The 14,216-nt window shown below is 35.5% G+C and overlaps 1 protein-coding gene across 6 annotated transcripts; it reads right to left on the bottom strand.

Moving 5' to 3' along the window:
• Positions 1-6,376: 6,376 nt before the first annotated feature.
• Positions 6,377-13,170, bottom strand: LOC147537721 (uncharacterized). 6 transcript variants are annotated; one of them, XM_086639855.1, is made up of 6 exons: positions 11,567-13,170; positions 9,472-10,223; positions 7,971-9,376; positions 7,215-7,375; positions 6,801-6,861; positions 6,377-6,665 (listed from the first exon to the last, which is right to left on the bottom strand). In XM_086639855.1, exons 1-3 carry the CDS (start codon positions 11,891-11,893, stop codon positions 8,878-8,880), a joined length of 1,578 nt encoding a protein of 525 aa, XP_086495981.1. In that variant the 5' UTR covers positions 11,894-13,170; the 3' UTR covers positions 6,377-6,665; positions 6,801-6,861; positions 7,215-7,375; positions 7,971-8,877. The 6 variants fall into 6 exon arrangements, with proteins under 6 accessions (XP_086495981.1, XP_086495984.1, XP_086495980.1 ...); XM_086639858.1 differs by having other exon boundaries at positions 7,215-7,353; XM_086639854.1 differs by having other exon boundaries at positions 6,801-7,375.
• Positions 13,171-14,216: the final 1,046 nt, after the last annotated feature.

The following is a 14,216-nucleotide window of genomic DNA, read 5'->3' as shown; positions in this document are numbered from 1 at the left end:
AGACCTCTTAATCAAGGGTGGAGCCAGGATCCACACCTAGACAAATAAAACAATGGGGATGAAGGGATTCGAACTTCTGACCTAGGACGCGTGCATCCAAGCCCAAGACCAACTAAGCCGGACCACTTTCTTTAAAAAATATTGTCTTTTAATATACTTATTCGACAGCTAACCCTGGTTGTTTCATCAACAACATTACCTTCTAATATAGAGCTACACGGAGACCAACCTTGGCTGCAGTCAGGGTTCGTCTCCATGTAGGTCCGCCCTTGCCCTTAATTATTGGTTTAACTTAAGTGGTTATCGTGTTTATCACATCTTGATGATGTATCAATGTATTGGAATAACTAATGTAGATCGTAGTCGAATTCTCAAAAAAAATATCTCAGTCCATAAATTTTGACTCTCATGTTTGATTAGTCTAAATGAGATATCCCAACTTACTCTAAAATACAAAATAGACTAATTTATTTCTTTAGTTTTATACGTATTAGATTGATGTTTTGGGAAAACAAATAAATTTTTGAAGTTATAAAGATTTTGGGTGGAAACAAAATTTTTTTTGTAATTGTTTGTTTTATACGGACACTACCCACCTTTAATATTTTTCCATTCGAGTTATTTCTCAAATATCCCCTAGTTTATGACCGTATTCCTGTCTAGCCCTCAAATTTACAGAAAATGGCTATGTGGCCCCTTTTTCTTCTTTTCCTTTTACAATCCTTCGGCGTTCACATTTCTATTCTCGTTTTGTCCTTTTGTGTAGTCAACAACTATCAACCGACATTTCAAACTTCAAATTCATTTCTTCTTCAAATTCGTATTAGATTGATGTATTGGGAAAACAAAGAAATTTTTGAAGTTACAAAGTTTTGGGTGGAAACAAAAAATTTGTAACTGTTTGTTTTGTACGAACACTACCCCACCTTTAATATTTCTCCATTCGAGTTATTTCTCAAATATCCCCTAGTTTATGACCGTATTCCTGTCTAGCCCTCAAATTTACAGAAAATGGCTACATGGCCCCTTTTTCTTCTTTTCTTTTACAATCCTTTGGCGTTGACATTTCTATTCTCGTTTTGTCCTTTTGTGTAGTCAACAACTATCAACCAACATTTCAAACTTCAAATTCATTTCTTCTTCAAATTCGTATTAGATTGATGTATTGGGAAAACAAAGAAATTTTTGAAGTTACAAAGTTTTGGGTGGAAACAAAAAATTTGTAATTGTTTGTTTTGTACGAACACTACCCCACCTTTAATATTTCTCCATTCGAGTTATTTCTCAAATATCCCCTAGTTTATGACCGTATTCCTGTCTAGCCCCCAAATTTACAGAAAATGCCTACATGGCCCCTTTTTCTTCTTTTCCTTTTACAATCCTTTGGCGTTAACATTTCTATTCTCGTTTTGTCCTTTTGAGTAGTCAACAACTATCAACCGACATTTCACACTTCAAATTCATTTCTTTTTCAAATTCCAAAGAACCTATTTTCAAAGACTATGACGACGGGGAGGATTTCTAGAGAGATAGAGACCGATTGAGATCTCTAGAAAGAGAGGGGGAGATTGAGATCTACAACGAGAACCATGATGGATTAATGGTGTTCCTTCATAGTTAGAGATCTACAAAGACCCATGATGGACTGATGGTGTTCATTCAAAATCTGAAATCTACAGTGAGAACCATGATGGATTGATATTGCTCATTCAAAGATTGGGTCTACAACTTCTTCTTAGACTCCCAAGAATGAACCTTCAATTGGGGGTTAGGACCTTTCATATGGTTTAGCAATTTTGATATGGTTGTTCTTTTAAAGTTTTAGGAACCTTTGATATGGTTTAACAATTAGGGATGAAGTGCGACTCCATGGTCTACATAGGAACTTTCATATGGTTGTTCATTCAAAGTTTTAGGAACCTTCATTTAGAGCATCTCCAATGGGACACTCTAACAAACACTCTAAAAGTCCTAGTTGTCAAGGACCAATAGAGATTCTCTTTCTTAAATGTCAATATAGAGACACTCTAATTTTTGTTGGTCTCCAATGGAGATCTCTAAAGTGTCTATACTTAATACACAAGTCCTTCTTCAATTCAATAGATAAAAAGTAGTTGAAAAGCAAGATTTTCTATTGGTTCAAATTTAAAAGTAACACTTAGAGAGTCTCAAGTAGACACTCTCATTTTAGAGTTTCTCTCTCTAGACACTGTATAATAAATGTGTCCACCTCATATTAGAGTGTCTAATAAAGTGTTCCATTGGAGATGATTTTTTAACAAAAACTCCAAAAAGTCTATGTGGCACTCTAAGTGTTAGAGATTGAGTGTCCCATTGGAGATGCTCTTAGGATTTAGGTTCCGGAACTTTCATATAGTGTTTTAGTCCCTTTTTCAGAACAATTTGCAGAGCAATTTAGATTTCGATATTTTCAGAGATTGGTGTAGTAATGTTTCAAAATAATTTCCATTCTTTGTTTTGGAGAGAATCTGTGTTAGAGACAGATAAAACACGGGAGGAGAGAAAACGTGTTTTTGTGAAGAGTGGGAAATATGTTTTCCTTTTTTTTTTCTGTGAAACATTATGTACCTTTTTCTAACCTATGTTTACCATGGGAAATCAACTTTCTCACCACTTTAGCCTTACCAAACAGCAGAAAATCGATTTTTCCAGCTGACTTTCTCAATTCTCATGTAACAAACAACCATAAGAGAAAATCATACGACTCTTTCTACTCGATTACCCTAATTCGCTAGGTCAGTACTTCAGTATTGTCATCTTTTTCTTTTTATGTCCATTTAGCAATACCCCCTCTCCACTAATGTCTAATTAGTGAGGTAACTTTTTAATTGGATATTAGTGAAACCCCTATTTTTGCACTTAAAAGTACAAAAACACCCTTATGCTTATTGTTTTATCTATCTTTTTTCTTTGATCTCTTATATACCTCTTCGATGCTTTGCCGACGTATCTTCATTTTTCATACCTATTTTTTCTCTCTTATCCGTCTTTTTCTACTTTACCAATAACATTTATCAAAAATTTAAAAATAATAAATCACAATAATTCTATATAATAATCGTATATGTATTCTAGAAAAAAAAAATTAACTTCTCATTGTTTTTTGTTTTACGTTAAAATTAACGTTTCCAAGTGTAATCAATTTGAAAAACACCCCTTCATATATGTTGTTTTTTCAATTAATTATAACTCATATACATTAAAAAAAAAATTGAAATTATGAATTGAACGGAAAAAATAAAATGTTAGAAAAGAAATTTTAATTGAACTTGCAAATTAGATAGAAAAATTCATGGAAAGACCGAAGCTAGAGCGTTATGTCGACCATGAACTTACAAATTAGATAGAAAGTTTATGGAAAAACCGAAGTTAGAGAGTTCTATCGGGCATAGTCATATGAGAGGAGGGGAAAAAAGAAATTATAATAAGTGTAGGGTTATTTTTGTATTTGAAGTGTAAAAAGGAGAGTTTTACTAATATCCAATTAAAAATGGAGACATTAAAGTAGGGGGTATCATTAAATTCCCCCTTTTTTATTAGTAAAACAGGGAATACGTATAGAGAGAAAGAAAGTGAGAGTACAGAGAGAAAGAGCGAGTTAGAGGGTATGCGGCTTTGGGGAATAAAGAAAATTCTCCGAGGAATAAAGACTTTTCTTAAAACTAGTCAAATAAGATTGACTTTTTATGTTTCTTTTTATTGTTAAGGGGCTTCTAATTTTAGAAGATTGATTTCATGCAGAGATTCATGTGGATGCCTTTTGTCCCTTCTTATGCTGGAGATCCAGCTAAAGGTGGAGATGGTTTTGCTCTTCAACGTGTTCTTACTTTCCCATTTGGTGAAAACTGGTAAATCAAAGAAATAAACCCAGAATTTCATGTTTCTTCCCATTATTGATTTACTTTGATAATCTCTATATAGAATTCATGAATGAAATTGTTCTTCTTATCTTATATGAACTAAAGTTAGAAGCTTTTTATGTTTTGTTATGATAACTTTTATGTGTTTTCGCTTCAAGAATTTTAAGGTATTTCATCAATGTAAGAATTTGATAGTGAGGTTTTGATAAGTTTAAGTATTTCTAAGTAGACATGAAATCCGGACACCAAACTTATCTTGAAATTATAATCTGAAGATAGTATACCAACTAGTTTGATCCACCATATTATTTCCACTAAAGCAAGTAACAATACGTAATTATGATTTGCAAAGATACATTGACGGAAGAATTTCTCAATAAGGGGAAGAAGAAGAAACCCCCATTGTCTGCGTCAACCGCTGCCACCATCACAGGGGTTAGGTTACAAAAAAAGGAAGAGGGGGAGACGAAGTTGGTAATGGATGGAGAATATGACGATGGTTGATGGTGGAGGAGAAGATGATGGTCTATGGTGGTTGTCGGTGACTGGTGGTGGTCAAACATTTTTTTTCGTCCCTTAATTAGGTTGCTCAATATTTCATAGAGTTACAAGGTCACGCAAGAAATTCTTTTATCCAAAGCCAAGATGTAATAACCCCATCTTTGGGTGGATTGTCAAATTATAACTAGTTATGCTAATCACTGTAATTTTGATCTTAACTGGTAATTTGGTTTGAAGTATACAGGTTTGGTACTGTTCTGGGCCAACTTAATATACAGAAAAAAAAATTTAGAGAGAGAGAGAGAGGAGAGAGAAAATCAAAAACAACAAATTCTTTTTTTTTATGTTTGAAGGTCGCCGGCCGGAAAATTGGTCGGCCGGCGACTTTCGCCGGAGAAGATGATGAGGTGTCAAGAAGATGAAGTAGCAGAGAGAACAGATGAGAAGGAGGAGAACTTTCAAAAAAATGTATTTTGTATTCCCCATAAAAATTTATTCCCCGGAGAATTTTCTTTATTTCCTAAAGCCGCGGCCATTTGATATTTTAGCCCTTATAAGTGCTACCACTTATTAAGTGCTACCATTTATTAAGTGATTGTCACTTTTTTTTATGAGAAAAGTGATTATCACTTAGTAAGTGATATCAATTGTTAGTGCTATGACGTTTGTTTTCACTTACTTCTAAGTGCTTGATTTTTGTTTTTATATTAACTCTAAATGTTATTAAAATGAGAAATTTTCTATTTTCACTTCAAAGTATTTACATATTATCATTTCATACTAATTCATTAAGCTAACGAGTTTAGGTACACTAAAACTACCGTTTATGAATACTTTGTGTCGAAAATACTAACCTCAAATAATTAAGAATTATGAAGGAAAAAGAGCTTACGTTGCATCACGGAGTTTAGGTGGTTCCGTGATTATTGAAGGAAGATATGTGAAATAAATTTACAGAAAAAATTAGGTGAAGGATGAGCGAAGAAGGGGAAGAGTCGTCGCTAAAGTGGTAAAAAGATTTTGTACTTATCAGTTATTTATGATTTTCTTTTTAGTTATAATTATATAAGTGATTGTTATATTATGAGAAGGATAAAAATGTCTTTTTTATCACTTATAAAGTTAGTGCAAAAAAGTAAGCTCCAAGTTAGAGCTTACTCTCCTTCACTTACTTTGCCATCACTTAGAAGTGATTTTCACGTATTGAAGTGAAAACAAACGACTTAAAATCACTACCCGCACTTAATAAGTGCAAAATCATTTAATAAGTGCAAAATCAAACACCCTCTTAGACATGGTTGAAGCAGCAGTGATGGTGCTACTGCTAAAAGATATTGGATCAGCAAAATAACCCATATCGTTTGTGTGTTACAAAAATGAAAGTCCAACATTAATCGTCACTTTAAAACCAACTTTTTCTCGAAAATCGCCCACACTATATGCTAAGGACATCAAAGAAGGGCGTTTTCAAGTGTTCATGGGAAAAAAAAATATCTGATTTTCCCACTATAGGAATTTCTTTACCCCTTGTTTACCAAAACATTGACCTTATTTTAATTGTTGAGTTCTATACTAGTAGTGGTATTGGAGTTTGTTGTTCCACCAAACGACCAAACTAATGATTTTGTTCCTGTGAAGAGGAATTTAGCTGTACTTTTCTCTACTAATGTCTGATTAACGATCTGTGTTTTGCATACTATGTTTCTCGGGAGGTTCGTCAATCGCTTGAGGAAAATCACTATCTGACCGTAGATCTTTATCACGAAGAAGAATATTGAGAAAATCACTTTTCGACATCATCATATATGATTTATTATCATCGTATATCCAACTATTGAAGCTATCAATCAAAGATGTTGCAATATTACCGTCTCTTGGTTCAGGAAAGTATGCATCCACCCATTTCTTATGTTGCAAACCGTCGAAGAACTTGGCACCATTCTTCCCACCAATATCAATCATTTCACCCATTTTCATATGATAGCCATCTTATATGACTGCTCGAAAACATTTTAATAACAAAGACGATCAAAACTTCTACTTTTTTGTCTACACTCGGTTCAAGTTACTCTTTCATCTTTGTGTGTCATATAAAATAAAAATACAAAGAATTTGAAAGGATTGTGCTCACTCCTATAATATCCTAGTTTGTCGACTAGACATGAATGTGTAATTTTTGTTAGGATCCACCACACATCTCAAATGCTTCTAGAACGACGCTGCCAATTGTCATCGTTCTCCTTATCACAAATACCATATGCGAACGGAAACAAACCTACAAATCTAAGCAATGTTCACACAAAATCATGTTATTGTTTGTTCAGTACAACATTAGACTGTATTGTACATGCAACATTATTTAAAGAAAAAATGCACAAACACTATTTCCATCATTCCCAACAACAGCCAGAAGAGTACCTTTCTATTTTGATTTCAAATGTGTACCATCTAGGAAAATGAGGACGATAATGTGCAAAACCTGTATGAAGACACCAAAAGCAATAGACAATCTAACAAATTTGTGAGTCAATTCACCAAATTCAAGTGAATAGCATGTACTAAAATTCGAATTTATCATTGCATTAACATGCCATTGTAACTTGGAATATGGTTCCCCTTCTTCACCATATACAATATCAATGGCTGCTTTTTAGCACGGTATGATTCATAGTATGCCATTGTAACTAACTATTTTTTATGGTTTAATTTCATCGACAGTGGCATTTGGGTAGAGATGGATTCCAATTGCAATTATCTTGTCTGCATTTTGCAGTAATTCTAAATTTACAGTTTCTTTCCAAGACAATACTCTTAGGAGGGTTGAAGGCATACCTCCTCTGTGCATCCTTGAAAACATCAGCACCTCCATGGAAACTTTGTCCAACATGAGTAAAGCCCTAATCCCATCTCTCCAAACGAAGCGGTTGGATTTCAGCTGTACTAGTGGAGAACTGGACTCATTTGAAAAAATCTGCCTCGATTGCAAAAGAAACCTGTCAAAAAACCTATTGTTTAACATGAATTACATATGAAAACTTCACATACACATCCTATTGAAATAGTAAACAACTGAACAGATACCACAACTTTTTTATGTACTTCAAATATGTTCAGTATTTTCTGGTACAAACTGTACCCTAACGAGACTCTCTTTTATATTCTGTTAAATGAACTACAAGACATCCAGAAAACACACATTGAATTCAAAAAGAGCTAAAAAAAGGTAAAGTCAAAGAGGATGAAGAACATAGAAGTAACCCGTCGAGATAGATTAGCACCACAAACTCGTCGAACATAAAGCACGTTCAGTTCCGTACATACATATAATTAGGTTGAAAAAGTAGTAAATGAAAAACTAAAATAAAGGTAAAGTAAGAAAAAACCGTTGTAAAAGAGAAAATAACTTCAAGTCGGTTGAAAATAACTCGTACTGAAATCACGAAAACCTTAATCACTGAACCCAAAATCCCAGTGAATTTCTGCGCCATCAACACAATTGCACCGTCCACTATTCAGGTGGAATTGATCGAATTGGACCAGAAAGTGATAATCTAACTCCAATTAATTAGCAAATAACTGGTTACTTACCGAGTTTTCTAGTTTTTCTGTGATGGAGATGAAAATAGCGATGGAGATGCAAACGGCAGTGGAGAAGAAGAAAGAGAACAAACCCTTAAATAAACTCATTCGCAAAAACAGTTGTTTCACATAGTCAGGACATTTTGCTATTATGAAAAAAGTGTTTCGTTCAGCCGCACGTGGGCATACGTGTAGCCTTTTCACCATATTATTTTGGCCAATCATGACATGTTGATATTGTAGTTTTTTTTTCCATTAGCCCAACTTATTTTGGCCGAACAGACATCAGTTCTCCAAATAAGACACCATCCTTAATCGTTATGAAAAAAATGTCAATTTGGTCAAATACGACTAACTATTGCATAAACTATATTTGATCAAATCAAGTTTTCTTCAATCTTCGCCATCATCTTAGGTTGTCACTATTGCACCAAGCACAGTTTTTTTCTTGCCATCCCAATAGTAACCTCCCCCTCCTTGTCTTGACCTAACACTCATAATCCCTCTTGTATACTAGCCAACTAACAACTGTCCGCCCAATCTCAACGTTGGGATTTGATCAAATTCCGTTTCAGAAATCAAAACTAGTTTTCTTCTCAATCTTGAGGTAAAATTGTCTCTATGTAGCATAATACAACCTCTTCACATTTCGACATACCCAGATGGTATCCTTGTACGATAGAACCTGGTTATGTTTTATATACTTAGATAATATACGATATGATACAACTTGATAATGTTAAGCTACTGCACGGATAAATCGATAACACAACAATAAAGGCACTAGCTTCCGTGTTTCGAAATTCAGTTCAGAGAAAGCATTCTGCAAGTTCTTCCATGGCCAAAACAAGTTTCTTCATCTTTAGTTTTCGGAAAATAAAGTATACTTGTCAAGCAAATGACATCCTAGTCTTGGTCATTCGCGAGGAAGCAGAGTTCTTTCATCACTATCATCAATCTCAAGTCCTTCCACTTCATAATCAAGTTCAATCACAGTTTCTCTCTCATAAGTTTCATTCCTTCCAGACAACTCTACTTGAGAAAATTCTGGTTCGACACTAGAATTTTCCAACTCTATTTGCTGCATTTCTGATCCGATTAAAGCGTCCATTTTTGCTCGATCCCTGTCTCTTGGGTAAGTGCAATAAAGAAAGGAGTAGATGAAGCAACAAAGAGCCATTGGAATTGCTATCGATGTATAAAGTGCTTTGGCTAGTGATAAGGCATTTTCTCTATCTGTTTGAATCTCAAATGATGCACTCGATCCTTTAGCTACGGGTTTATATCCGTAAACACGTTGAGATAGAATTCCAACTATGGGAGGAGCAAAAGATGATAGTATTGACTCGAAAGATCGATCTAAAGCGTAGATACTTGTTCGAGATCTCTCGGGCACTATCTCTGCAAATATTGGGCTGCATATATCATATAATGTATATTAACAAATAAATAAGTAAAAAGAGATGTTATCGGATGAGAAAACTATGTCGAATCGAATTTAGAACCTTACTTGTTTGTACCTGGACCATTCCATGATATAGACAACCCCATGATGAACAAGATAAGCCCATGAATGAAAGCAGTGGAAGGATCGTTGGGTAAACCTAGCAGTAAAAGTCCAGCTAGTGGGATCGCCAAGCCCGAACTTATCTGAGACAAAATTATTCTTCCAGAGTTCGGCAAATGATTAGAAAGGAAATCTCCCATAATTCCTCCAAAGAGACCTCCAAGAGAACTAGCAACAATAAAAATACCTACGAGAAAAGCTGTTTTTTTGTGGGAAAATCCAATAAGTTCTAACCACATTGGTGCAAATGACAAAGCTGACCACGGAAACGATCCTGTAACACCTTGGGCTACGATTATCTGAAAAGATTGAATTTTTATCACTGACTTTGCCTCTTGATACAATCCCTTCAATTCTTGTAAAATGGTTTTTGATAAACTTGAATCACTATCTGTATTAACTTTATCTACAAATCTCGGGTCATTCGCGAACAAATAAACTAAAACTCCGACTATGACGCTTATTATTCCAACCAGATGGAAGGAAATCCTCCAACCAGGAATACCCATGAATGAAGTTGAAGCTAGAAGAAGAGAGAAAAGCCCGCCAAGGATTGATCCAATGTTGCCCGTTAGCTGCAGCCACCCGAAAGCTACACCACGGTTACTATCATCGGTTGAGTCAGCAACAAGAGACAGAATTGCAGGAGTAACTATAGCGAGTCCAATCCCATTTAAACCACGTGAAATGGCAACCTATATATCATAATAACATGAGACAACTTCAAAACAAAATAATCTCGAAGTGATATATTTCTGATTGTTCTACAATTGTGTTTGCATTTGAAAGTCTAAGTAGTTTACATTTACAAAGTTTCCGTTTTCCATAAGACCAGTGAGAATGTGAGCTAAATTCTTAACTTGTATAGACTTCGCAATAGCTTGGGAGGCAATGATTTCTTCATCGTAACCTTTTTGTAGAATTAGCTAATGGACGGAGTTTGCATTATCCATTGAGTTCTCCCAAATTAGGGAAACTGTTTAATTTCTTGTTCATATTTCCTCTTTTTGTAGATACAATTAATCATACTAGTTGCAACTAAAATGTAATCTTAAACATTACGATATATTGTCTAACAATATCAATAACTGTTCCCATAATAGAATTATTAGTATGCCTGACCTTTATGAATGACAATGATCCAAGAACGTTCTGGATACCCCAATTACGAATGCTCCCAAGATTGTTGCCCAGGGTTTATATTCTAAACTCAAAGACCACGGGACTACTCCTCAACACCCTCCGACACGTGAAGGTCGTCCGTGGCCTTGTCCTTGCGATATGGAAGTAGAGTACGGGTCGACATGAATGCATGAGTTGGCTCTGATACGAGTGGAGAGCCCGCTAGCTAGCTCAAGAGTTGAGGATTTGTCACAATAGTCCCACATGGGAGAACGGCTATTTAGCAACAAAGAATATAATGTCTAGGCCCTCTCCACTCATTGCCAATTGGTTTTGAGTTGGACGACCACAAACTTAAAAGTCAGACGTGCTCCACGTCACCCGAAAAAAAACACCTGCGGGATAGCCTAACACGTGAGGGGCCGTGTGAGAATAGTCCCACATGGAGAAGCCCTATCTAGCAACCAAGAATATAATGTCTATGTTTCTCCACCGGTTGTCAATTGGTTTTGAGTTGGACGACCACAAACTTAACAGGATTCTAACAATTTTTATTCTAGATTCCAATAATACTAAATGTGGGATTATCTCCTCAACAATCTCTTTGTTTCCCAATGCTTGTGAAGGAAAAGTTTCCTTGAATGGCAATTTGGAAAATAGGCTGGAGAAAACAACAAATTTTCTCAAGAGAGAGGCAAGTGACCAATCAAAATGATGGGTATCCTAATATACTTCCACAATTCACAATTTCACCAATGTTTTTAACCTAAATTAACATTGATAAATCTATTCAACTCCAAATGCAACAAAACCCAGAAAAAGAAAATGAAAATGATTGAGAGATCTACCAACAAAAAGTGAAAATTTGTGTTTCCAAAGTGTGGGCAAGGAAAAGTAGAGAGAGTAGAAGAAGAACCTGAGTGAAAGTGGAGGAGATGGCAACAAGAAAAGTGGCAGCAGCCCAGAGAAAAGCACCAAGAGCAATAACATGGGTACGGTTATGACGAAGAGATAAATAAGTGGCAAGTGGATAACAAGAAGATTGAACAATAGAACGGAAGAGAGTGAGTGAACCTAAACCAGTTGGATCAGTATGAAGTGCTGCTCCAACTTCTTTATAAACACCTGGGAGTAAAGCTTCATCTGCTCTTTCCATAATTCCTGCTAAGTTTACAAGTATCAATGTTAAAAATTCTGATTTCATCTTCACTCTCCCTTGCATCTTCATCTCCATCTCCATCATTTTCTCTGATTAGATTTAGATTTAGATAGAGGGGAACCCCCTTGAGACAAAGATAGGATGTCTGAAAAAGAGAGAGGGAGAGAGAGAGAGAGATTCTTGTTCTTCTCCTCCGGGCCTCCGGGGTGTGGGTTGTGGCGATTGATGACGGTTGTCTCAGAAACCTAGACCGACAGATAAAATATTTTGACACCTGCCCTTGGAATGTCTTGACTTCGACCACCTAGGGTAATAGTACTACCGCGTATACTCTTGAGCTGGCAATCTGGAAATGTGAGGATTTTGCTGCTTCTTCATTGTCACTAAAATATATCCACCAAATGTTAAAAGGCGCCTCTCACAGTTATTTGGGGGCTCATGTTCTCTCCGTCTATTCAGATAATGATTAAAAGTGCTTTTCGGCATCCGCATTTTTTCGAGGGGTGATTTAATGAGAACGTTGATTTCAAGATATCAACTCTCATCCAAAAAAAAATACAGCTGTCTTCCTCCTTATATTAAGGAGAAATTAAAACCAACTGAAATTGAGTCATTTAGTTACATTTATTTACAAAATTGTCATTGTTTCACTTCATTCTCATTTTTTTTATGTCCAATTTCACTATCTGCATAGAGAGGAACCTCACAGTTGCTTCTCATATTTACCAAATCTTCCAACTCATCCCTTTCACTAACCCTCATCTCCCCTTCCATCTTCTGTGTATCAAACCCTCTCTCTCTCTCTATCTCTCGATTGACCACTCACCTTCTCCAAACAAATACATACTACTTCTTCATTTAGGTTCCTTACTCCCACTCAATCTAAAACCCAAAATTCCAGTAGATCAAAGATGAATCCCAATTTTGTTTCTCTGATTTGAGGGTAAATTTCTTCATGCAAACAATTACTACTACCAGTAGTAGGATGACTAAACGATTATGAGAGAAATTTGACTATTAAACCCCATAACCAAATATCTAGAAGGCGATGAGGTTTATTAGGGAAAATTGTAAATCCTCTCCTAAATATCCATCAACTGAATAAACCTAATCAAGTATACAAAATCTACCTCCTAACAGTCCAATAAAAGTACAATAACCTAATCAATCTCCTCACTTACAAAACCCTAGAAATCGGACTCGATCGAATCCATTAGGAACCTCCTTGCAAGAAACAAAAATCAAAACAAGTTAAACCCGAAAGATGCAAAATCAAATCGCCCAAAATAAATTTCATCATAGAAACAACAAAATCATTCTAAACATAATGAACGCACAAAATTACCTACAAAAATAAAATCAAGAACTTGTTTTTAAGGTAGAGAAAGAAAACTCGTTGAGGATAACCCAGGGAGTCAAGCAATGGCAATTGTGTAAATAAATGTAACTACAGGACCCAATTTATGTTGGTTTTAATTTATCCTTAAAACAAGGAGGAAGCCAGCTGTATCCTTTTGGATGAAAGTTGACATCTCGAAATCAACGGCCACACAGCTCGAGCTCATACCCTCTCTGTATGAGCTCGAGCTCATTAAATCACCCCTCTTTTTTTTCAATTTAAAACTGGCTGACTTGGGGGCCGAGAACTATTTGATACAATTCAAATCGATAGATTCAGGCAAATTTTTGTTACAAATTTTGGTTGAAGTCCATTGAATTCAACTCCAATTTCAACTCTAAAACATTTAGTGTTTAGTTTGGTGGACCTTGAGTTGAATTTTGTTACAAAGTTCAACCCTAGACTACCGATTCGAGAGTACCCATAAAAAGTGTATGTAAGTGGACTTAGCATTAACCAACCCCACAAATTAAATGATAAATGTGTCTGACCCATTCATCTTTGGGCACCCGAAGTGACGACAAAATGCGCATATATCGGACAAAGAGGTCAGTCATTATTTTCTAAACGAAAAAAACCATTCGCATCTTCTAATACGATTCTCCATCCCTCCAATATATCCCTCGGAGGAGCTACCACTTACCACTAACATTTGCATGTTGAGATGCCTACTAGTATGTGCTTCCTTAGTTCAGTCATTAGCAATGGTTTAGATGAAACAAAGCTTAGAAAAAGTAAGAGACCTAGGACAGAGAAAACTTTTGACCGTGACTTTATTACTGTTTTTTTAATTGAAGATGTTGATTTGTTGAATGGTGGGTTTATTTCTAGCTATCTGAATGAGAATGATCGTATTAGGCCATAACTTCAATAGATGCAAGTTTGTGGAAAGAGAACATTAGGAGTAAACTAGACTTCAATTTTGTTAACCATGTCTGGAATTGGTAGACTTACCTAAAGGGTGTAAACCCCATTAGTAGTAAGTGGGTTTTTAATTGAAACTTGAGA

This window comes from Eschscholzia californica, unplaced genomic scaffold (genome assembly GCF_041429995.1).
Source record: "Eschscholzia californica isolate CP2 unplaced genomic scaffold, dmEscCali1.0.p SCAF_5, whole genome shotgun sequence".
NCBI lineage: Eukaryota > Viridiplantae > Streptophyta > Magnoliopsida > Ranunculales > Papaveraceae > Eschscholzia > Eschscholzia californica.
Note: the sequence above shows the minus strand (reverse complement) of the source record. Positions and strands in the feature narration are given on the sequence as shown.